Genomic DNA, 25,607 nt, shown 5'->3' with positions numbered 1-25,607 from the left:
AAAAGAACATCAGATGAGTACCAGAGTGAGGAACGGTTATCATCACTACAGTAAACCACATCACCATTTTTCTTGATTCGTACCACACTTCTTCGTCACTAATTCCAACCACACAGTAACTGGCCACCTCGTCATACCATACCAGCACGCCACTAGCCTACCTCTGTAGCTAAAACACTTCGTCACTTCTGCCAGCTACACCATTTCAGTGCCTTTAATTTCATCAGTTCGTCACTACCCCCAGATACATCAGTCCTTCAATATATTAATATCAGTTAGCCACCACTCTAAGTACACCAAGTCGTCGCTGTTCCCAACTACATCGGTTTGTCACCACTTCCATGTACGCTCGCACCAGAAAATATCGGTGCACTGAGGTTGCGATGCCATCCGGAATGATTCGACCATAGAGCACTGACAGCCCGTTAACACCTGTATAATATCATAACATTTACGGCCATTTCCTACACATTATGAAGGACACAAGAGTTATATCTGATACAGCAGTAATCTATCGTCTGGGATGCCTGCGTGTGGGAGGATAAAACCGCCATTTCCAGTTCCCTTTCCCTGTGTCATAATATTTAACACATATTCTGCACCGATACTTTTTGGTGCGAGTGTACATCTCTCTCTTACTATCTCCAGCTCCACCAGTTCGTCACGTTCTCCAGCTACGCCAGTTCATCACAGAGCCCAAATACACAACTGCATCACTAACTGCACCAATCCGCCACTCCCCAGCTGCCCTAATTCGTCACTCTCCAACCACACCCATTCGTCACTACCACCAACCACACCCAATCGTCACTACCACCAACCACACCCATTCGTCACTACCACCAACCACACCCATTCGTCACTACCACCAACCACACCCATTCGTCACTACCACCAACCACACCCATTCGTCACTACCACCAACCACACCCAATCGTCACTACCACCAACCATACCCATTCGTCACTACCACCAACCACACCAATTGGTCACCCCCTCCAGCTACTCCAACTCGTTACTCCCTTGAACTGCACCAATTCGTCTCTCTCTCCAACTGCACCTATTCGTCACCACTTCCAGCTAGACCATTTTATCACAACTTCCAACTACGCCATTTCGTCACCACCTACAGCAGAACCAATTTGTCACTCCCTCCACCCACACCAATTTGTCACTCCCTTCAACCACACCAATTCGTCACACTCTCCAATTACACCATTAAGGCACTCCTTCCACCTACACCAATTCGTCACAATCTCCAGCTACACAAGTTTGTCACTTCCTCCAACTGCACAAATTCGTCATTATCACCAACCACACCAATTCGTCACTGCCTCCAACTACATCAGATCATCACTACCTGCAGCTACACCAAATTTTTACTACCTCCACCTACACCAATTCGTCAGTATCCAACCAGATGGACTCGTCACTCCTTCCAGCTCCACAAATTCGTCACCACCTCCACCACACCACTTCACTACACTCTCCAATCACTCTTGTTTGCCATTGCCCATTCGTCAGCACTTCGACACTACCATTTCCTCCCTGCCTGGCGACACTGAATCATCACCACCACCAAGAACCTTTTAGTGTGTGTGTGTGTGTGTGTGTGTGTGTGTGTGTGTGTGTGTGTGTGTGTGATAATTTAAATATGTTGCTGTCGTTCAATTTTTATACCGTAATATCCTTTTTTTTTTCCTTGAAACGCAAAAATTACCTTTCACATTTACACTTAAAAATTTACAAGTACAAATTTGTGCGAAAATTGCTGAGAGTTCCTATTAGCATGAATGACGTTTTGACGAAGTGACGGTGGACAGGAGTGGTGTGGTGTGGTATGGTGCAACGCGGCGTGGATTATGTGGTGTAGTGAAGTGTCATTCGTTTGCATTGTTTGTTTGTGTGTGTGTGTGTGTGTGTGTGTGTGTGTGTGTGTGTGTGTGTGTGTGTGTGTGAATGGTCTGGTGTTGGTAGTGATTGGCTTGGAATGGAGTGGTTTGAAGTGGTGTGGAGTGGTGTAGTAAGTAATGTGGAACTGGGTGGAGTGGTGTGGGGTTGAGTATTGTGTTGAAGTGATGAGGTGTGGAGGGTTGAGGGTATTGAAGGTAGGCAGGCGTGTTGTGGTATGGTGTGTGAAGTTATGTTTGGAGTGTTGTGGTATGGATGGGTGTGGGAAGTGACCAGTATGGAGTATGAGTGATGCTGAGTGGTGTAGTGTGAAGTGTGAGAGTGTGAGAGATAAAATATGCATTGTGGAGTGATCAGTGGTTAAGTCTAGGAGTAGTGTGGAGAGATGAGGAGAGCAGTGTGAGTCGTGAATGGTGAATATTAGTGAATAGAATGATTGGTGAGGAGCGAGGGACATGGGTAGATGATGGTGAAGGATGCCAGTGTTATGGAATGGTGTAAGGTGGATAGTGGAGTGGTGTGGCGGGGGAGTGGAGGTGTGTGGAGTAGGTTGTGTAGAGTGTGAGTGGAGGTGTGTGAAGTAGTTTGGTGCAGAGTGTGAGTGGAGGTGTGTGGAATAGTTTGGTGTAGAGTGTGAGTTGAGGTGTGTGGAGCAGTTTGGTGCAGAGTGTGTAATGGAGGTGTGTGGAGTAGTTTGGTGTAGAGTGTGAGTGGAGGTGTGTTGAGTGGTTTGGTGTAGAGTGTGAGTGGAGAAGTTTGGTGTAGAGTGTGAGTAGAGGTGTGTGGAGTAGTTTGGTGTAGAGTGTGAGTGGAAGTGTGTGATGTGGTGCAGTGTGGTTTACACTGTGGAGTAATGACAGATGTATGAAGAGGTTTGGATTGGGAGTGTTGAGGTATGGAGTAGTATGTGGTGGTGAGGTATACATGGTGTAGGAAGACGGGTGATGAGGCGTGGGGTGATATGTGAAATGAATGATTAAGTGTGGTATGTTGTTGAGTGATGAATAGAAAGGAACATGACTGTTGACTAATATGAATAGCGAAGGAGATGAATGATGAAAACGAGAAGCGTTGAGTGGTGAAGGAAGTGGTCTGAAATACTAATGGTGTGAAAGATAAATGGTGAGGCGAACGAGTGGTGAGACATTGCGTGGTAGGTGAGGTGTGTTAGTGGTGTGATGAAACTGAAGCGAGGGTAATGAATGTATGAATGGTGAGGTATGAAAACTGAGGCAGGTGAATGGTGAGCCAGGTGAGTGCTGAGACAGGTGGGTGGCACGGCAGGTGGGTGGTAAGGCAGGTGAGTGGTGAGGCTGTCGAACGGTGAGGCAGATGAGTGGTGAGGTGAGTGGTGAGGCAGGGAGGGATTGGAGTGGAGGGGGAACTTTGGTAACCTCCCTCATCCACACTCTATTGAAATATACGTAAAAGTGAGTTCCAGCCGACATTGCAACTTTAACGTGATCCTACAGCGCTGGGGGTGCCTGGTGTGGGCCGTGTGATGGTGTGGTGTGATGGGGTGGTATGGTGTGATGTGTGGTATGGTGAGATAGTGTGGTGGTATGGTGGTGTGGTGCAATAGTGTGGTGGTGTGGTAGTGATGTGATGTGATGGTGGTGGTGGGGGATTGTTGTCGTGGTGGAGTGGTGTGGTAATGGTGTCGGGGTGGGAGGGGGAGATGGTGTGGTGGTAATGATGATGTGGTGATAGTACGGGGATGGTATGATGAACATTTTTTGTATGAAGTGTATAATATTACTGGTGTGATGATTTAAGGGTTAGCGTCATGATAGTGTAGTGTGGTGTCGTGATGTGTTTTGGTGATGGTATGGCATTGATGTTACTATGGTGGTGGTGCACTGGTGTGGTGATTGGTAGGATTTTAAGTGCGTTATGGTGGTCTGATGATGTAGAGATGGTAATGTAGGGGATTGGTATAGTGATGGCACAGTGATGATGGTATGATGATGGTGTGGCTGTGTGGTGACGTTGTGCTAGTGTGATGGTGATGGTGTTTTGGTGTGATGGTGGTGAATGAAAGTGATAGTGTGGCGGTGATGGTGTGATAGTGGTGCTGTGTAATGATGTTCCAGATGTGATTCACTATAGTGGCGTGGCCAGATAGTATTGTACATTGCCGTGGTGATGTTCAGAATTTACTGTTATAATAGTGTAATATGAATTATGGTGGTATATTAAATGTATGGCTGTGGTGTGATGAGTTACTGCAGTGGTATTATGAATGTACTGTTGTGGTGTGTAATGTGTATTAACGTTATTATATATGTGCTGTGTAGTGCCGTTATGAGTATTATAGTGGAATTATAAATATACAGTTTTAGTGCTGTGATGAGCATTAATATAGTGGTTTTATGAATATACTGGTGTGGTGGTGTGATGAGTATTGTTCTAGTGATACGATGAATGCACTGGTGTGGTGGTTTGATATGTATTATTGTGGTACTGTGAACGTATTGGTATGATGACGTGATTAGTGTTATTATAGTGGTATTATGAAGGTACTGTTGTGGTAGTGTGATGAGTTATTTTAGTGGTATTATGAAGGTATAGTACTAATGTAGTGGTGTGATGAATATTCAGAGGTATTGCGTGTGCTGCTGTGATGGTGTGATGAGTGTGTAGTGGTATTATGAAGGTACTCAAAGTGGTGGTAGTAGTAATGAAGTGTGGTTGTGGGGATGATGGTGTGATAGTGGTGTGGTTGGTGGTGTTTTAGGATTATGGCGTCGAATTTCTTTGACGATGTGGTATTGTGTAGATGGTATTATTGGTATTTCAGTCCAGAAATGGTGTTGAAATTGTGTTTTTTATGCAAGGAAGAAAGTACCAAAAGCTAGAAAATTATATATATATATATATATATATATATATATATATATATATATATATATATATATATATATATATATATATATATATATATATATATATATATAATTAATGGGATGGTGGTGATGATGATGATGATGATGATGATGAAGTTGATGATAATGGTGATAATGATGATAGTGTCGTGGAGTATTGTTGAGGTGGCATTGATGTGATGATATTGTTTTTAAATGAAGATGTCTGAGTGGTGACAGAGGTGCTAGTGACAGACGTGATGATGGTGATAATGTCAATGGTTACGGTGTTGCAGATGGTAGTGATAATGGTGATGACTGTGTGATGATGATAGTTGCTGTTAAAGTACCTGGTGATGGTGGTGATCGAGTCTTTGAGGATCCGATGCTACTGCTGTTAATGATGATGATGATAGTGACTGAAACCATTAATAAGTTGGTACTTGTTGCGATGGTGATGGTGATGATGATGATGATAGTTCTAGTGATGATGCTGACGATAACACTAGTAATGACGATGTTAGTGTATGATGATATTAATGGTGATTTTGATGATGATAATGAGTCGTGTGATAGCAGTGATGATGATGATGATGATGATAGTGGTAGTGATGTTGCAGTGCTCGAACGGTAACATTTAGAATATAATGCAAGACTCTGTTATATTATGCAACTCAGGTTATAATCCCTGCACCAGTAGTAATAATGGGTATTAGAATAGGGATGAGGGCCATTAGCAGAGGTAGTTTGTTGCGAGTATCCACTAATGTCATTCTGTTAATCCTGACGGCTGTGGGCGGGATGGTGAGAGCTCTGATTGATGACGGTAATGGTGAGTCTGGCGCTGGTTTTGGAGCGTGATTGATGCAGGTAATGGTGAATCTGGCCCTGGTTATGGAGCGTAATTGATGATGGTAATGCTGAATCAACTGTTACTTATTATGCCGGATTGATGGATTAATTAAATCGGTGATGGGAGTGGTGAATTTGTCATTAACTGTGGCGTACGTGTGATTGATGAGGATAATACTGAGTCTGTTGTTAGTTAGGCTGGGGTATAGTTGATAATGGTAATGATACGGTCAGCTGCAATGAGGTGTTATAGAGGAGAATCAGTAGTTGTTTGTGGTGTCGCTTGGCTGATGTTAGTTAGGCTGTGGTGTTACTGATATTGGCAAAAATAGGGAGAGCTGCAGTGAGGAGTTATAGAGGAGTGTCAGTGGTTGTTTATGGTTTCCTGTGGTTCATTAGTCACAAAGGCTGAGTGGCTTCCCCTTTCACCCTACAGTCTCCTGGTCCCTTGAGTTTGGATTGGAAAACTCAAACTTGGTAGACATTTAACTGGGTACTGATAGTTTGTCCTTTTATACACGTTCCCAATTCATCCTTGGCCAGCGTGGGGAAGGGTTGATTCTCCCTATCGCCCTCCTTTAGCAGTGAACACGCATCCGTATGCCCTGTTAAAATACAGTTTAAGGTGGGTGATGATAGTGATAATGATATGTAATGTACGGTGATGATCTGTTTTGTTGCTGATTAGGTGCGGTGAGTTATAAATGATGGTGGTAATGAAAAATGTAGTGGAATATTACTGGTGAAAATACATGATAATGATAAGTTACGAGTCTACCTTATTACTGGTCGTTGAATGAGGGTATAAAATATTGTAGATGTGACAGAGATTGACATGGGAGAGCATTGTTTATATCTGATGCATGAAACTCACGGAGAATGAACTGTTGACCCCTTTAGTGTGATGATGGCTCCTTCCTTCACTTTCCAGACGATTTTATTCAGCTGTGGGTGTTCCTGTCGTAGCAGAAGGGATAAGGATGCTTGTTTCTGTTCATTTAACTCTTATCATGTTTCTCCCAAGGTGATTATAATTGTGTGGTTATAGAAAGAATAAAAAATTATGAATGGCATCTTAATACGGTAGGGGTGAAAAAGAAATGTATAAGATAGGAGAGAAGCTGACCAGAGAATGAGAATAGGAAGACCAAGATCGTTGTTAAGTGTGGACATTGATGTGTGTGTGTGTGTGTGTGTGTGTGTGTGTGTGTGTGTGTGTGTGTGTGTGTGTGTGTGTGTGTGTGTATAATCGAGTGTTTATTTATTTTATTATTGATTGATTGATTTATTAGTATATTCAAAACCTCCCCAAACAGGATGCGGCGTTGCACAATGAACAGGTGGACAGATGGCCGGCATTACATTTACATCCCAAAAATAATTCATGGATATTTCCACGTACGGGCGTCCATTTCATTAATTATATGTATAAATGAGATCAAAGTATGTGATTTGCCTTTGTTGTTTAATCATGTAAAAAAATAAACATGATGTGCATTACGAATATTGATAGTGTAGCGCCCGTCGGAGTAGAAGCCCCACCATACTTCTATTTAGCATGTTTGTGATGTTGACCACTTCAGTTTCATTTTTTTTTTTTTATGTTTCCAGTAATATGACGTCCATTTACTTATTTGCGTTAAATTTTTCACTATTGTCACGTCTTTTTATTTTAATCGTTCTATTATCGGTACTTATTTATTTTTTCTTGCTATCCCCAAAGGATGGTATTCAGTTTCAGGGAGACTTTTCGTAACAGGGTTTAGAGGAGTCACCATTAACCTCCATAGTATGTTTTTTTTAGACTGGCAGACGATTTTAGTTAGTAGTTTATTTAATTAAAAATTTATAGTTACTTGGAGACCTCTTGTAGCGAAGGAGTTCTATGCTGCCATCATTGGAGAGTGTTACCATTATCCCATTCAGTACGAGTTTTTTTTTTTTTTCTATAGGCAGAGCTTTTTTTTAGGTTATAGGGGAAACTGCCAATGTATCTCTACCCATTGGCTTAGGCTGTCTGGTAGAGACTGTATGTAGGGTGAGAAGTTCTTGTGAGTGTGATTGTAGTGTTGTAGTGGCTTTGGATGTGTGTGTAGTCTGTAAACCAAGTGTAATCGGCCCGCCTTAAGCCGATTGGGTGCAAACATTAGTATGCGACACTGGTTCAACCACAGCACCCCTTGTGTCCGCCAAAGTGGCAAGTGGCTTGGTGAACGCTCTCAAAGTTTTTACAACTCTGGCGGGAGGCCAACCCGCGCTAACCAGCGTGCGAAACGCACACTCTATCACTGTACCACAGAGGCTCCAGGTGTGTGTGTGTGTGTGTGTATATATATATATATATATATATATATATATATATATATATATATATATATATGAGGGTGAGTGTGCATTGATGAGAATGAGTATACAGTAGATCAATAAGGATGGGTATGGACGGGTATTAATGGGAATAAATAGATCAGTATAGATGGATAAGGATGACTGTAGGTGGATAAAAACGGGTATAGGTGGATAAAATTGAGCATAGGTGGATAGAGATTATTCTACTTCGATAAGGATTAGCATGGATGGGGATGAGTATCATGGATAAGTGAGTGTGGATGGTTGATGATGAGGATAAGTATGAGTAGTTAAATACGAGTACTGTATAGCTGGAAAAATTGAGTATAGATGAATAAGGATAAGCATAGATGGATAATTAGTGGTAGGTGGGGGCGCTCACCATCCACTCACTCGATGTAGTGCTGCTTTGGGTATCTGCCCTTTCCTCTCTTCACTCCTTCCTCTTCTGCCTTTCTTTCATTCATTTTTTCCTCTTACTTCTGCTTACGGGTGACTCACTCCCTCTTCTGTCTTTCTTTCCTTCGTTCTTTCCTCTTCCTTCTGCCTATGGGTGACTCTACACTGAGTGACAAGCCAAATGGTTTCCTGTATACCAGGAAACCATTTATACGCTGAGTGGTAACCGTATTACCAAATTATGGCGCCTGGTGGTTTAGTGGGTAATTAAGTTGTCCCAATCGGATTGAGCCTGTGTAGGTTTATATCCAAGGGGTGGTTGGGGTTTATTGCTCATGTAATGCCACTCAGGGAAGAGTGAGGCTGTCACTCTCATCTTAAATGTCGGAACCAACTGCCTAGCCCCGATTTCCTACACTCCTTATGGAGCTACATTGGATGGATGGATGGACAGACGAATAATGATAGATATAGATGGATAAGGATATATGTAGGTGGATAAGAATAAGTATAGATTGACAGAAAAGTGTATAGATGGCTAAGGATGAATGTAGATGGATGACTGTGAGTATAGATGGATGATGGTGGTGAATATCGGAAGGCGTTGATGGTCGTGTTGATGGCCTCCGTGGACATAATAGCTCGCCCTCTTGTCCTGTGGTGGTGGTGGTGGTGATTGTGGCGGTGATGGTGATTGTGGTCGTGGTCGTAGTGCGGTTAGTGGCCATTGCAGTGGCGGTGTAGAGATCGTGGTGGTGATGGTGATTGTGGTGGTGGTGGGAGGGATTGTGGTGGTGATGGTGATTGTGGTGGTGGTGGGAGGGATTGTGGTGGTGATGGTGATTGTGGTGGTGGTGGGAGGGATTGTGGTGGTGATGGTGATTGTGGTGGTGGTGGGAGGGATTATGGTGGTGATGGTGATTGTGGTGGTGGTGATGGGAGGAATTGTGGTGGTTGTGATGCGTTTGGTGATGATTGTGATAGTGGTGGTGATTATGGTTGAGTGGTGGTTGTGGTAGTGATGACTGTGACACTACCACCACCATCATCATCACAGTAGTCATCAATCATCATAATCATCATCATCATTACCTTTTCTCTGCGTAAGGGTGGAGTGAGGTAAGATCCAGAAAACCAAGAAACAAAGAACACAAATGGGAGAACTCTGAACAGTATGCCCAGTGAATGAGCCACACAGTCATCCACACATCATTCCAGCACCCGGAATCCTGGAATAATTTCACTGGGCTAAACGTCTCAACTTATTTTTTTTTTATTCAGTATTACTTTATGGATGCACTTCATGGACATTTACCAGATGGCCAGTATGAAGGTGGATGAAAGAACGATAAGCTTTGATTCTGACTTTATATTTAAAACAAGAAAAACAGTAGATTTGGACAGCAGAGTAAAGCAATATGAAAATGGGACTCACAGCTCAAATTACCGCACGGCAGAAGGAAGACAAGCACGAGAGAAAAGCGCAAAACAAGGAACAGCAGAAAACAAGAAACACAAAATGAAGACAGCATGAGAGAAAAGCGCAAAACAAGGAACAGCAGAAAACAAGAAACACAAAATGAAGACAGCACGAGAGAAAAGCGCAAAACAAGGAACAGCAGAAAACAAGAAACACAAAATGAAGACAGCACGAGAGAAAAGCGCAAAACAAGGAACAGCAGAAAACAAGAAACACAAAATGAAGACAGCACGAGAGAGAAGAGCGCAAAACTAGGGTCAGCAGAGGGCAAGATAGCGTAAAGGGAAGACAGCATAAGAGAGAAATGCGCAAAGAAAAGGACAGCAGAAGGCAAGAAACACAAAATAAACAGAGGAAGAGCCATGTCACAGCAGTTTATTTTCCAGTTAACACCGGCAATAAACCGGGTAGCTAGTGTCGTGGAGCTTTAGAAGGAGGATAAAACACAAGGAGAGACAAAATAAAGGTATTAGAAGAAGACAAGAATCAGTTTTAAAATGTGTTAATTAAAAAATGGGCAAAGTGAAGATACTAGAAGAAATGAAAAATAAGACATCAGAACAAAAGCAAATGATACAGAAAAAAAAAATCGAAGGGGCAAAAATGAATTTATTTGAAGACAAAAAATACATAAGACCACAGGCAAGGGCACAGTAGAAATATTTTTAAAAAAATCATCGCAGGAATGGACGAAATTTGGATATTAAAAGATTAGGTAGCACAGGTTAAAGAGGAAGAAAGCACAAATTAGGAAAAGAAAGACTAAAGACAATAAAGCGGAAAAAAAGAAGACAAGAAGACAGAGTGAAGATAGGAGGGAGCAGATGAGGGTCACATTCCCCGTTGACGCCTGTAATAAACCTGGTCTCCTCACCTCTCGTCCTCCCTCCCTCCACCCCTCTCGGGGTCACCCACAAAGACCACATTAATTTTGTAGTAGGGTAGACTTTTTCCTAGTTTTTGTGGTTACTTAAACATATTTCTCTCTCTCTCTCTCTCTCTCTCTCTCTCTCTCTCTCTCTCTCTCTCTCTCTCTCTCTCTCTCTCTCTATGTATATATATATATATATATATATATATATATATATATCATCGCATCAGTCGTTTGAGTGTCCACAGCAGGACCGGCCTATCCCGACCGAAGTGGGGACGATACAGCCAATGTATCTCTACCAAGTGGCTTAGGCTGTCTAGTAGAGATTGTTTGTAGGGTGAGAAGTGCTTGTAAATGTAATTGTAGTGTTGGAGTTGCTTTGGATGTGTGTGTAGTCTGTGAACCAAGTGTAATCGGCCCGCGCAAACCGACTGGGAGCAGGTATAATTTATAGTATGCGACACTGGTTCAACCACAGCACCCCTTGTGTCCGCCAAAACAGTACGTGGCCTTAAAAACGCTCCCAAAGTTTATTACCCTGGCGGGGCGTGAACCCTCGTTCTTCAGTGTACGAAAACGCACACTTTACCACTGTACCACAGAGGCTCCGTGTATATCTATCTATCTATCTATCTATCTATCTGTCTATTGCCAGATGCCTCAAATCCCGTTCGGGGTGGCCACAAACAAATCGCCTTCACGTCGCCCTGTCCCACGCCATTTCACTGTCCTGCTATCAACTCACACACCCCTCTCATATATATATATATATATATATATATATATATATATATATATATATATATATATATATATATATATATGTACTGTATATAGATAGATACACATATGTTCAATCCGTCTGTCTGCCTTCCAGCTGATATATCTCTGTCTCAGTCTGTATACCCATATATTTCTTATTCCAGTTATATCCATATGTCCGTCTACCTGTCCAGAGCGTCTGTCAGTCTGTAAGTCTGCACAAGCAGGCTAAGGTCTATATATCTTTCTGTTTCTATATCCATCTTTCTGTCTATCCAATCCCTCGGCCTATCTGCCATTTTATTTATCTCAATCAGTATACCTGTCTACCTGTTGGAAGCTCTGTCTCAGTCTATGTACCTATCAGTACATCTACTTATCCATCTATCATACCATCATCATTCCCGGTTTGACACCTGTAATAAACCTGGGCTCCTCACCTCTCATCCTTACCTTCCTCAATCGCAAGCTCTCCCCACCAACACAAACACATTTATGTTGTCGTAACACTTTGTTCCTTCTACACTGTTTTTTTTTTTTAAATCCGTCTGTCCATAAATCGGTTTGCCAGTCTATCTGTTCGTCTCTCTGTATATCTGCCTGTCTGTCCGGCTGCCTGTCATTCTGTCTATATATCTGCCTGTCTGGCCGTCTGGCTGTCATTCTGTCTGTCAGTCAGCCTGCCTATCAAAGTGAATGATTTATTATTCAAAATTCCTAGAATATTGCAAGTGTGACCTGTATGTGTATGGGTTATGTGAATTGCTGCTTTAAACGTCATCATCATCATCATCATCATCATAGCCGTTTCCTCATCTATGGCTTAAGAAATTAGGCTCCAGAAAAAAAATAAAATCAAATATTAGTAGAATTAGCATCAGAATCCTAAGTAAATATGGCCCGCATTTACTGCATTCACTCATCATACACTCCCTTCATGTATTCAGTTCCACAAATATTCCTTAGGTGATTAGGTCGCTTTCACAACGCTTATTGGGTAGAGTCATTTCCTGCAGTGCTAGGCTTAGAACACACACACACACACACACACACACACACACACACACACACACACACACACACACACACACACACACTACCGTCCTCGTTAATTTTCCTCACCGGTCCGAACAACAGGCACACGCACCGCTTCCCATTCCCGCCGTTCATCTCCGTCAGAGCGTCGTGTCGGGTCGTGTCGGGGATGTATAACCTTCTTCACTGTGTAACTTTGCCCTGTTGTCCGTTCTTCCTCTCTCTCTCTTCTTTGTTGATCTTAAGCAGTTTGTTAGTTGGGTTTAATGTTTTACTTATTGCTGTCTCATATTTTACCTCTCTCTCTCTCTCTCTCTCTCTCTCTCGTTTTTCCCTCTTTTTTTTTTCTTTTTTGACTTTCAGTACAAAAATCCATGTCGTATAATAATTCATGTACATAAATGCTTCAATATAAATTCTTGTACATAAATTCAGTAGCTGTATATAATCTCTGAAGGCCACAACCGTACAGATGAGGGTTAATTCAATTGAATACCGGGTGTTAAAACTTCTCTTGGTTAATTATGGCAACGAGGTAATATAGGTAATGTGTATACTCGGCGCCAGGCAACTTGTCTCTTAAGTCCCTCCCTCCTCGCCCACCGCCCATACAGTGAGTGAGGAGGGGCGGGGCCATTTCAGGAAGGGGGCGAGACTAGAGACAAGTTACTTGACGGCGGATATAGTTTGGGGTGTACAGGCAGTCGCACCCTTACCGTCACTCCCATTAAGCTGACATCAGTGTAGTTTAACTATGAATCCAGTTAAACTTAAGCATATTAACTCCACGTAACCTTCGCGTAGCCTAGCTGTACTATCTATGATCTAGGCAGAACTAACGCAATGTAACCCAGCCTGATATTAATTAATCTCAGTTATTCCTAAATAGCCCAAGTTTTTTTTTTTTTTTATCTAACTCCCCTCACCCTACCATCCAAGCATAACATAAACCATCCAGATCTAACCAAACCTAAATAACACCTGCTCAATGTTTCCCTATTAGCCAAACCATTCCTTACCGTAAATTATTAACCCAAGCTAATGTAACCACATTCTAAACAGCCACACACTGAATTAACCCCGCCTGGCTGTAATTAAACTGTATGCTGCGGTAATTGATAGCCACTGTTAGTCGAGGATGCTCCGCTGGACCGGAAAATGAGGCCTATTTAGCAAGTTGGTTCAGAGACGATTAGATTAATGTCGACCGGCGCTCACACGGTCTTAATTCACTGTGCCGGGGGGAGACGTGGGTGTTAGTGAAGAAAATAATTTGAGTATATTATTGCAACTTTATTCGAAATTATAATGTAGATATACCCTTAAAATCTCCCTTTTTTAACGTTCAGATCTTTATCTTGTTAAAGTCTAATTCTGAAAGGTAATTTGCTCCTAATTACTACATTAAAACGTTATATATATTTCTGCGTTTTGAGGCCACTGTCGAAAAGGTAATCTGTTCACATTATTTACTTCTTCAGTCCGAGTGGTTTCTCGTTATCATAATATTTCTGTGGTTTAGTAGGAGTCCCTTTAGTGTAGTGTTGCTTATGAATTGATTATCGTATTGTTACTTCAGGGGTTCCAACACTTTTGAATTCAAGAGGAAATGACGCAATCGGGAAACAGAAGACCAGCCACTTATAATAATAATAATAATAATAATAATTATTAGTATTAGTATTAGTATTAAGAAAAAAAGACCCACACGTCGCAGTGAAGGGGTTAATAGCTTACAGAGTATGGGAGATATATTTATCGTGCGGCATACTCAGGCATACTTGTGATGTAATACAATAAAACATACTTCTGAAACGGTACAAGAAAGACATACAAATAACCTCCCCATTCATGTGTCCTCGGAGCAGCCATGTCCACTGCTCCTCCTACTATAGAAAGGCCAAGTAAGAGTGGTCTTCCCCTAAATTTGAAAAGAATAAAGTTGTCATCGTATTTTAGGAGCTAATAGTTCACTCAGTAGGCATCATACGAAGTGCACCATTTTCTGAGACCTGTAATTAACCTCTCTTTTCTTCCTGTAAGTAACCTCTCATTTCTTCCTCCCTCAGAGCAACCACGTCCACCGCACCTCGTACAGGATAAAGGCCTTCAGTCACGTCTTCACCGTCGACCTCCAGCTCAACACGTGAGTAAATAACACGCCAAGTTGTGTTAAGAGCTGGTTGGCAGGGTGCAGAGTTGCTGATGGATTTACTGCTTACACTTTCTGATGGTTTTATTTATGTTTTCCTGTGCTTTAAAGTATGTTTGATTTTAGGGGGGCACTCATGTACTTTTTTATTCTTTCATGTGTCTATTAAAGCGTCACTTTTATTATTTCTCTTCATTTTGTTATGGATTGTGTATCAGTTTATCTTAGAAGTTGTGATGAAGTTAGAGGACCAGTCTTGTAATTGTTCGTGATGCTTAGAAGTAATAATAACTTTTAAGTAATGTTTGTTATTTTATGCCTAGAAGTTACGGTATCTGAGTTTATAGGGATGTTCACGCAGTTTTATGTGATTTTCAGTTGACAGGGTTTTGTTCAGAGCAGTGACTGTTTATTGCTTGGAAACTGTATTTTATTGATGCTCATAAGTAGTAATAACTTTTAAGTAATGATTGTTATTTTATGCCTAGAAGTTACGGTGTCTGAGTTTATAGGGATGTTCGTGCAGTTTGATGTGATTTTCAGTTGACAGGGTTTTGTTCAGAGCAGTGGCTGTGTATTGCTTAGAAACTGTATTTTATTGATCGTGAGCTGAATGTTCGATTGGCAGTATTCTAAATTATTTATGTTTAACTTTTTTATGCACAAAATCAAGCAATCAGAGACTAGGAGCCTGCAGTAGTGTTCCATAAAAGGAAAGCTAAGCAGAAGGAAACTAAAATCAAGATGTGTTAATTTCGAAGTGCCTGAACATTACTCCAGCTAATTACCTCTTAGTGTCTCATTCATTGCGTCCATGGGTAGGCTGCACTGTGGAAAATATTTTGTGAGGTATTTCTTCGGTTTTTATCTCGTCATTTATCTCCACATTACTGCTTTCTTAGAGGGAGAGAGAGAGAGAGAGGGAGAGAAAGTATACTAGTCACCCACTACCCATTCCTTTCGTCCCAAGGCTCGTTTCAATTACAGTCCGTCACCGTTCAAGGCCCACATGTTGTCCTTGTAACGCACGCCACCCCGAAAAAGTTGGCTTGCTAACAGGGAAAAAAAAAGAATAATTGAAAACAAGGCAAATATTGTCATGGTTTTCGGCCCATTGTAACTTGTCATTTTAGTTAATTATTTTACTGCCGTGTCTGAACAGCAAGAAAGGAATTACATAGTGTGAAGTTAGTATATAAATTTTGGCTTGAAATAAATGAATGAAATGGATTAATGAAATGAGTTAATGAAATAAAACGTAAAATTAAAATATTACATAAATGAAAAAAATAGATGCATAATGGAATAATTATATGGAAACGTGAAATAGAAATTTAATATATAAAAATAAACGCGGTAAAGGTAACAAATGACGTAAGAAAACCAATTGTGATAATCCTTTGTAATGGCATTAACCCATTTAGTGAAAGACGTGGCTAAGAGTGAAATTGTACGACGTTAGCCGGAATAAAATCAATATGGCGTCATCATATCAAAGGGAGTAATGGAATCAGCTTATAGCTCCCACGTCCAGAGATGTCTCCTGTACTGAATAAAATCGTCTGGAGGTAGCAAGAATTAAAGAAAACTTATCCTTTCGATGCCTTACCGCGCATACTTGCTGGATTCTGGCTAAATCCAGCCTGTTTCATTCACCTGACGGAAAATTCAAGAAATCCAATAGTTAATACAGACAGATTTTAACCCTTTAACTGCTGTTGTTTCCCCCAGCTGCATAAAATCGTTTTGTGGTTGCGTGAGTAGAATAATTTCGCGCGTCCATAGAAGAGTATATATCCCTATATCTTTAACCAGACGCCTTAATATCAGAATAAGCGAATCACCTCATCATACTGCCTCCACACCACGTCTTTCAAGTACCTCCCCACCCCCGTCCCTCCATCTCATCCTTGGCCTTCCCAGCCCCATCCCCCTTCCACCTCAAATGTGTACACTTAAAAAAAACTTTCCCAGTAGCAAACAACTCGCCAGCAGATGTCGCCCTGAGGCATATTGTGACTTCGTAAAACGGTAAAAAGTATGATCGTTGATGATGTTCGCTGTTGAAGTACTGTATATGTATTTTTTATTCGCAAAAGATTGACATTTATGGCAAAGAAATATACTTGAATGGATCCACGTTCTCTAACACACACACACACACACACACACACACACACACACACACAGAAAGAAAGAGAGAGAGAGGAAGAAAGAACTGAAGTCCGCCAATATCCAGAGGTCCTCATAAGATTAGCACGTCAGAGCGAGAGGAAAAACCTATTCGGTGACTCCAGACACAGACAAGACGGTGGGTGAGTGTGAGGAGGGGGAGAGGGAGAGGGAGTGGCAGGGGGGATGAAACGAGGAGGGGTTGAGAGGAGGTGGTGGTGGGATGGAGAGGGCGTGGCGATGAGAGAAAGAGAGGGAGAGGGAGGGGGGGATGAGACAAGACTGGGTTGAGAGGAGATGGTGGATGGGGGGAGAAGAGGGGCAGTGAGAGGAAGAGGGGGAAAAGTTGGAGATGACGAATGAGAAGGATGGTGGATGAAGAAAGGCAGAACGAGGTAGACGGGAGGAGGAAGGAAGAAAGTAGGGGTGAGGAGAGGTATCGGAGGTTGAGGTGTGTGTGTGTGTGTGTGTGTGTGTGTGTGTGTGTGTGTGTGTGTGTGTGTGTGTGTGTGTGTGTGCGTGCGTGTGCGCTTTGGAAGGGGACGTATGTTGCTGCCACCGCCTTCCTGAATGTGCAATGCTGGAGTGAAGGGGGGGAAGGGTCTGAGTGTGGGGAGAGCTGAGTTGGGGGTGGGGAGACTTAAACAATATTAGCTCCTGCAATTCCCTGCCTGCTTTCCTCGTGTCCTCCTCTCCCCCCGGTTTTATTTCGCCTCGGCTGCATTCTGGCGTGTCTGCCGCTCTAATATCCAACTTGGTGATGGTATTGGGAGGTATAATTGTCGCTGCCCGCTGCTGTATATATTACCGATATTGCTTGGTGGTGGTGTGTGTGTGTGTGTGTGTGTGTGTGTGTGTGTGGTGAGGGGTGTGTAGGTGTGTGTTTACAGTTACCAAAGTAACAACTATCAACAAAAATCTTCCCATTTTTGTGTGAAAATTATAATAACTCCCGTTACCAATTCATGATAATACTCGTATTCATTTCGATATTAGTAAATGTGCGTGCACGGGGGATAACAATAACCAGGTTTTGTTTAAGGAGTAGTAAAATTGTCACCACCACCACCTGATCAGCAGCAGCTGCAGCAACAGTATCGCCATCTTCGACTTCATCATAACCCTACTTCCCACGAGTAAGTGGGACGACTACTTTCCGGGCAAAAGGATTGAGCAAGGAAGTGGATCAATATCGCAACACATGAGAAAATGCCATTATATGATAGACCCGTTTTATTCGTAAACGTTATCTTCCTTTGTTTTCATCTCGAATAATACATAAATTGAATGGTTCAAGATTTTTCAAGGTGTATATGCTACTCAGGAAAGAAGCCTACTTCTTTGTGTGTCACTGAGAGAGTTGGTAAAGACCGCCACTCTCTCGGTGTCCCAACAGGAGCCCCGTCCAAAATGCTCGCCATTTCCAATATCTTGTGTTATTATCCCGGGCCCGAGGAGAAGCACTCGGCCAGGATGCTGAATGTTATGTGTCCCTCGCCTCCTTAACCTTCACCTCTCATGGAGGGGGGGGGGGAGGGGAGGGAAATTGGGAGTAAGGAAGAAGGAGAGAAAGGGACGGGAAAGGAAGAAGGAAGATGGGACTCGACGCTCCAACGAGAACCTGTATTTTTTCTTTACTTGTATTTCTAAAGTCTGGTGGTCATGAATTTCTTGACAGTAAAATAGAAAAATTGTTTTTTCTCCGTTCTTCCGGCAAAGTATCTCGTAAGGAAGTGATTATTTTTATGTGACGGCAATATGAAAGAAGTATGGGATAGAAGGATACTCTGACGTTCTGGGAGGAATGAGATGTACGGTAGGCAGTACACAGTGTTGGCAGGGGATTGTTGGAGAACTTTTGCGACCACAATGATAATACAGATGCACTGGTTAATAATCCTTTATACATTTGAGGCGTAGAACTAATGAAGCGAGATTCTACCCATCCAGTACGATTGCATAATACTAGTTAGATTAGAGGCAGGTGGTGGGCCTTGGTGGAGTCTTAGGGCTAAGTGCCACAGGGCTACTCAGTCATAACGGGTCATGAGGCTGCACAACAAGAACCCCACAATTATCTATATGTATTTTTGTTTGTTGTGTGCTTCCAAAGCATGAGAGCCATGACAGTCTACCCAGTATATCATATGCCTACCAGCGTGCCACCCTCCCTTAATGTCTGGCCATGATCTGCAAGGAGCCTGCACTGATGCAATAAATTTGGAGGGACATCGGCTCCATACCCCCATCCCCTCGCTCGTTACCACATAGTCGTTCCTCCACACACTCATCCCTTCCCATTCCTCATCCCTCTCACTCCTCACCCACCTTTCACTCCTCACTCCCCTCGCTCCCCACCCCCATCTCGCTCCTCTTCATCCATTCTTCGCCCTCCCACTCCTCACCTGACAGGACTGGCTTCCTCTCGAGTGGTTTGTGAAATTCCTTGTGTGAGGGCCGGGTGTTAATCATGGCCCACCTGACATCCAGACCACGCATCCCCCACCCCAAACCCCACGAACCCCCCCTGCTAAATTGCCTGCCATCCGGCGCTGCACATGCTCATACTCCTGCTTACTTGGATGAGTTTGTTCCAACGACCGCTGTTCCTATTTTCGCTTCGCTCTTGCGTACTTGGATTATTTTATTTTGTCTCCCGAGGCTCCCATATCTGCGTCTATCCTGCATATATGTGTGATGTTATTCCGATCTGTTGCTGTTCCGGCCTCTGCTTCGTTCCTCCATATTTGGGTGGTCTTGCTATGTTTGTTGCTGCATCTGCGTCTGCCTTGCTTCTTCTTGTTTGTCTGATTTTGTTTTGTCTGCTGCTGGTCCTACTTCTGCTTCGTTCTTGCTGGTTTGAGTGATTTTGTTGTCTTGTACCGGCCATCCCTTCTTATCAGCCCTCTTTTGCTTGGTTTCTTGATATCTTTCTTTATCTTTACTCTTTTGAACAAAGACGTCACCCTGATTTGGTGCTAAGTTTGCATGAAGATCAATTGAAGATGGGACCCTGACCCTCTGACCACGATTCACGAGCTTGTCCTTAAAGCCAACTAACGTCAAAAGATTTTATCAAGCTCAAAGAAACCCACTGTTGCAGTAAACGTAAATTCAGTCCAGAAATTAACGATGTGGCTGAGAACTCATGATTTTTCGTCCAATTAATTCCAACCGATCGTAACCCCTTCAGTTCGATGACGTTTGTTGTTGTTGTTGTTGTTGTTGTTGTTGTTATTGCCTTCAGATGCTTTTCCTCAGGTTGGGAGAGACTTTTTTAGGGGTTAGATATAGCCGTACTCTAATTCCTCTAAAATTAGATTACAAAACATTTATTTTTAGATTGCAATACAGTCGTTTAGAGAATGTCTGAAGGCAGCCAGAACAAAATATACGACAATTGACTTAATGGGTTCAAAATACAACGTAACGTGAGTAGATTGAAGTGACCACGTGCCAAGGTTCACAGCGATATTGGATTTTGATCACATTCGAAAAGGACTCAAGTGTTCATTGTAAGGGAAAGTACCATCAGTTGGATTGATTAGTTGATTTATCCATGGTTTATATTGATGTAAAAATGACTTACACACACACACACACACACACACACACACACACACACACACACACACACACACACACACACACACACACACACACACACACACACACACACACACACACACACACACACACACACACACACACACACACACACTTTGCAATCCCGTTCTCCCCTCGAGGGTTGAAGTAATTAAAACAACACTACCGAGCTGTAAGTACCCGTGGGTAGCCCTTCGTCTGCGCATAATTAACATATTCTCACTTTAATATCGCGTAAGCTACTTGTGTGTGTGTGTGTGTGTGTGTGTGTGTGTGTGTGTGTGTGTGTTTTCATAATTTTGGAGTAGCATCATTAACAGGTAACACGCATTCTTTTAATCCCTTCAGTCCGACGAGATCTGTTATTTTATTCTTGCAATCCCCAGACAAATTTATGCGGCCAAGGAGACTTCTATGGTTGGAGGAGTTATACAGGATCGTCCTTATAATATACACTCACTCCGACGGGCTATTTCTCGTGTGTTGCGGGGACGGCCTAGCGTTAGCCTTCTTCCACTGCCTCACTCACGCCCACACAAGCCGAGTGAGCCGTCCCTGCAACACACAAGATACTATGACGTGAGAGTCTAGTGAGGTGCTGCTTACGGGTCACCCTGTATAAAGGATTCAGTAACCCCTTCACTACAAGAGACCCTATAAAAATGGAGCAAGAGTCATGTAGTGGTGGTCTGTGTATAATGTAAAACGCGTCATCGGATTAAAGAGGTTAAACTGTGAGAGGATCTGAGGATAGGGTAACGCTGTCCAGGGGTCACGTTTATAGATTTTACTAAGTTGAAGTTGTGTGTAAGATTTGTGTATATTCATTTGCTGTCACTCATACAGCTACCAGACATTTCACAGTCGTATTAGTGACTTCTGAACTGAGTATATATGATAAATAAAACGATCCTAGAGAATAGAGTAATCGTTAAGTATATTTGTTTATCATGGAGCACAGGACAAACTTTGTTTAGGTACACAGCGTTATCGACTCCGTTTGTCAGTAGCACAAAGGGTAGTGACAGTTGAACATTGTCCTGTAGTCGATAGGGGAAACCATCGCTGAAGAACATAACAATAATGAGTAAAAGAATAATAGTTCCCAGGTGCACAGCGTTACCTACTCCGTTATGAATAGCACGGCAGGTAATAACGGTTGAACGTTGTGTCACTGTCATGTTATCGATGTCATAATCATTAATATGGGAGGAGTGGTCGTCATTGTACGAGTAGTTGTGGGCGTTCATCACTCCCACATCACCCGCTCATCACCACCATTGCCTGCTGTGTGCACATATCACAACGTTTTATTAACTGTAGGTTCGGTGACGTTCGGGGCCGAATCCTGCCATATTCTGGTCGAAGTTTCCAAGGCCAGAGCATAGCGGATAAGGTGAAAATTTTAGTACCGGTTTTCATGTTTTTTCATAAACATATTTAAGAGTTGATCTATTATTCTGATATTTCGCATGTAGTTCCTCGTACTGGAGGCCAAGACGATTCGAGCCAAGTCGAACCAGTTATACCGAGTCGTCCCATGCCAAGCACCTTTCTGTCATATCTTCTAAGTGAAATGTTGCATGAGCTTTTTCATAAATGATCAGATTTATTTCCAACTTATGTCAAATCAAGACCAAAGCAAGTGACAGTGAAACTAAGGAGTACTTGTATATTTTACTGTTATATGATTGATTTCTTTTAACTAATTTTCTCAACCCTGATATGTAAAGGCGGTTAGAATCAAGCGAAATATTTTGCAAGCTGCGCCGAGTCCCACGTTCTGACCTCCAACGATGACACTTTACCTCGTGCTCTTGCTGCCTTCAAACCACCCCATATTCACCACGTAATCACACAGTCATAACTCTTACCATTAACCACGCAGTCATAACTCTTGCCACAAACTCATTAAGAGGCTAAAAACACTCATTTCACTCCCCCCCCTTCTCTCTCTCTCTCTCTCTCTCTCTCTCTCTCTCTCTCTCTCTCTCTCTCTCTCTCTCTCTCTCTCTCTCTCATTCCATTTCGTACCCCTTTATTATTTATTGCTCTTCCATATCAAGCATTATCGCGGTTATTATCTGCATTATCATCTAACTTAATTCCATCCTTCTTTGTTTTCCTCTTTCTTTATTTTCTCTCTTTGTCATCTTTATTCATTTTATTTATCTTTCCTATCAGAGTTTAAATTTAATATGGTCATGGTCATCATATTTAATTTTTGAAACTGTGACTAAGTATTCTTCGTCCTTTTCTTCCTATTTCGTTCCTCATCATTGTCTTCATATTCTCCGTCCCTTTTTTCCTGTTACGTCACTGGTTATTGTCTCCCTTCCTACCTTTGTCGTCCTCCCTTCCTTCCCCTCCTCCTTGTCTTCCTCCCTTCCTTCCCCTCCTCCTTGTCTTCCTCCCTTCCTTCCCGTCCTCCTCCCTCCAACTCAGACAGGGAAGGAGGTGCTGGGAACAGCCAAAACCACACGCGAAGACAAGACCAGTTTTTGTCTTCTTTCCTACCAGCCTCGTTAAGGTCACCTCCCCTCCCCCCCATCTCTCTCTCTCTCTCTCTCTCTCTCTCTCTCTCTCTCTCTCTCTCTCTCTGTTTCTCCGTTCTTCCTACGTCTCTGTTATATACTTTCGTTTCTCTCCCTAAACCCGCTCTCTCTTCTTTTGATCGTGCTTATTCTCTTTTCCTCTCTCGTTCATACATATTTCTTTCCCCTCCTTCACCTTTATATGTACGGTACCTTCACTTCGCAACTTTTCTTCATCCTTCCCACTCTTTTCTTTTCGTATCGTCTTTGTCCTGTCTTCTTTCACCATTCTCCCACTCTCCTTTTTAGCTCCTGTACATCTTTTTCCTCCCGGCATCTTCCTTAAGTCGTCTCTCTTCCTACTTGAGCACACCTTTTCGTGTCCACTTCACCTTTCATTTATTTTAGTTTCTTTCCCAACAATACTTTCCTGTTTTTATTGCCCCTTTCGCTGCCCCTTACATTCCCACTCTTCTTCCTACCTTTTTTTTTTTTTTTTTCGTGCTGCTGTACCAAAACTTGTCGTCTCTCTTTTATTTTTTCTTTACACTCTTTCCTAAGTAGTCACCATGCAGATTTTTCCCTATTATTTCTTATTATTATTAACTTGTCGTATCTCTTCATATCCTTCCTGTCCTCTTTTTCTTTATTTCTCGACATAATTTTTTTCTTATTGCCTCTGCATAACCTAATTGTGTCTTTATTCTTCATTTATTATTTCCACATTTTTTTTCCTTTTCCCATCGTCACGTTGTTACTATCTCCATTTATTGTTTTCCCCATCCTGTTTTTCTCTCCCCATCTTCACCTCCTGACCCTAACCTGTCTTCTTCTCCCTTCATTTTTTGTTTCCCCATTACATGTATCTCCCGTTCCTCTCAGTCTTCACCTCTTCACGGGCTTCTGTCGTTTGGTGCACTTTTCTGTTCTTTAATCGGTCCTTCTCCCGTTCTCTTATTCTCGTTTATTGTTTCCCCATTTTTTCCCTTTCCATTCTCTCACTTTCCCATCTTCATCTCCCCACTGTATTTCAGCATTCTACCATTTCTCCTATTACTTTAACTGCATTTCGAAGGCTTGAATAGCGAGTAATGGAATGTTTAGTGCCTCTCCCGTTTGCTGGTTGTCTTTTCTCATTTGTGGATTCTGCCAGGTATTGATGATGATGATGGTGGTGGTGGTGGTGGTGGTGGTGGTGCTGGTGGTTCTGGTGGTGGTGGCTGTGGTGTCCTCCTTAATTGGAGAAAGGGCAAAATTGTTTTCAACAGGAGATCCTTTAAGTAATATTGGAAATTATGTTAGGACGGTAATCGATACCATTGATTATTTTCGTGACGGGGACTAGCACAACCCCACTAACTTTTCCCTACAGACTCTTCCCCCACAGACTCGGCTTCCTCATTCTCCATGGAAAACCCTACTCCACAGACTCTCCCCAAGCAAACTCTGCCCCCACTATACCCATACCAAGTAAATCTCCCCTACCAACTAATTCTACCTCCACCAACAGTAACATCTTAACTTGATAAAGATTTTCCTCCTTTTTTTTTTTTATGCGAGGAAGAAGGAACCAAAGGCCATGAGCCCGCAATAACAGTTCCCTCCAAGAGAAAAACAAAATACAAGAGAGAGCCAAATTCAAGATCCACATATTTCCCTCAGCTCCATGGTAGGATAAGACTACTACGGTCCTACATCTTTTTCATAGCACTTCTTTGTGACTAGCACCATATTGCAGTGTTGATCTCTTGTTACGCCTCAGTATTCAGTATGAAGAGATGACAGATTTTGGCCAAGGTAAAGAGGACACAGCATAATTTGTGTATCATTTCACCCTCAGGCCGCTGCTCTCCCCCAACCTGGTCGCCCATCACCGTGCAGGAGGCAGCAACATTGACCGTGACGTGAGTACGCAGTTGTTGTTGTTGTTGTTGTTGTTGTTTTTTTTTTTCTTTTTTCTTTTTTTTTTTTTTGCTATACGGGCTCCAGAGGGCTGCTTTGTACTTCCGCACCTTGATATTGAGTCGCCAAATATAGCTCATGCCACTTCATACACATTCCTCCCCCACCTTTCCCCTCATACTTAATCACACACCATCACCTCGTCCTCACTTCTCCCGCGCACACCAGTCTCACTTCTGTTTCTCCTGTCCCTCACACATCAACGTCTCTTCTTCACCTCTCCCTCACTCCTCACCTCCACCTCGTCCTCATTCTCCCTTACACCGCACCTCGCACTCCATTTTCCCCCTAGCTCACCCCCCTTCAGTTCAGCTTTACACTCCATTTTAATATTTTCCTCACCTTTCTCACACTTCACCCTCACTTCTTTGTAACTTCTCTCTAACTTCGTTATTATTTATCCCTCACCCATCCCAGCACTCTTCTTATCACACTCCTATCGCTTTCCTTCTCTTCACCCTGGCCCTTCACATCTTCTCACATCAACCACTGTCCTCACCTCACGTCTACCTCTCCCTCTCTCTCTCTTTCTCCTCATTTTCTTCTTTACACCTCCCCTCCCCCTCCCTCTCCCCTCCCCTTCACACTTCACTACCCCTTGAGAAGGCAAGAAGCTTAAACTCCGTCTTAATTGGATTTGAATTTTAAAAGTTTGAGG

At 42.5% G+C, this 25,607-nt stretch overlaps 1 protein-coding gene across 1 annotated transcript in view; it reads left to right on the top strand.

Annotated features, from left to right (window-relative positions):
* mmd (disintegrin and metalloproteinase domain-containing protein mind-meld) overlaps positions 1–25,607 on the top strand; it is a 540,350-nt gene that overhangs the window by 206,707 nt on the left and 308,036 nt on the right. Inside the window, exons 4-5 of the mRNA XM_080277960.1 lie at positions 14,593–14,669; positions 24,828–24,862. Of these exons, the coding sequence (XP_080134086.1) occupies positions 14,593–14,669; positions 24,828–24,862 (112 nt within the window). The remainder of the gene's footprint in view (positions 1–14,592; positions 14,670–24,827; positions 24,863–25,607) is intronic.

This window comes from Coenobita brevimanus, chromosome 71, assembly GCF_032717465.1.
Source record: "Coenobita brevimanus isolate Jiangsu-jjx chromosome 71, ASM3271746v2, whole genome shotgun sequence".
NCBI lineage: Eukaryota > Metazoa > Arthropoda > Malacostraca > Decapoda > Coenobitidae > Coenobita > Coenobita brevimanus.
Note: the sequence above shows the minus strand (reverse complement) of the source record. Positions and strands in the feature narration are given on the sequence as shown.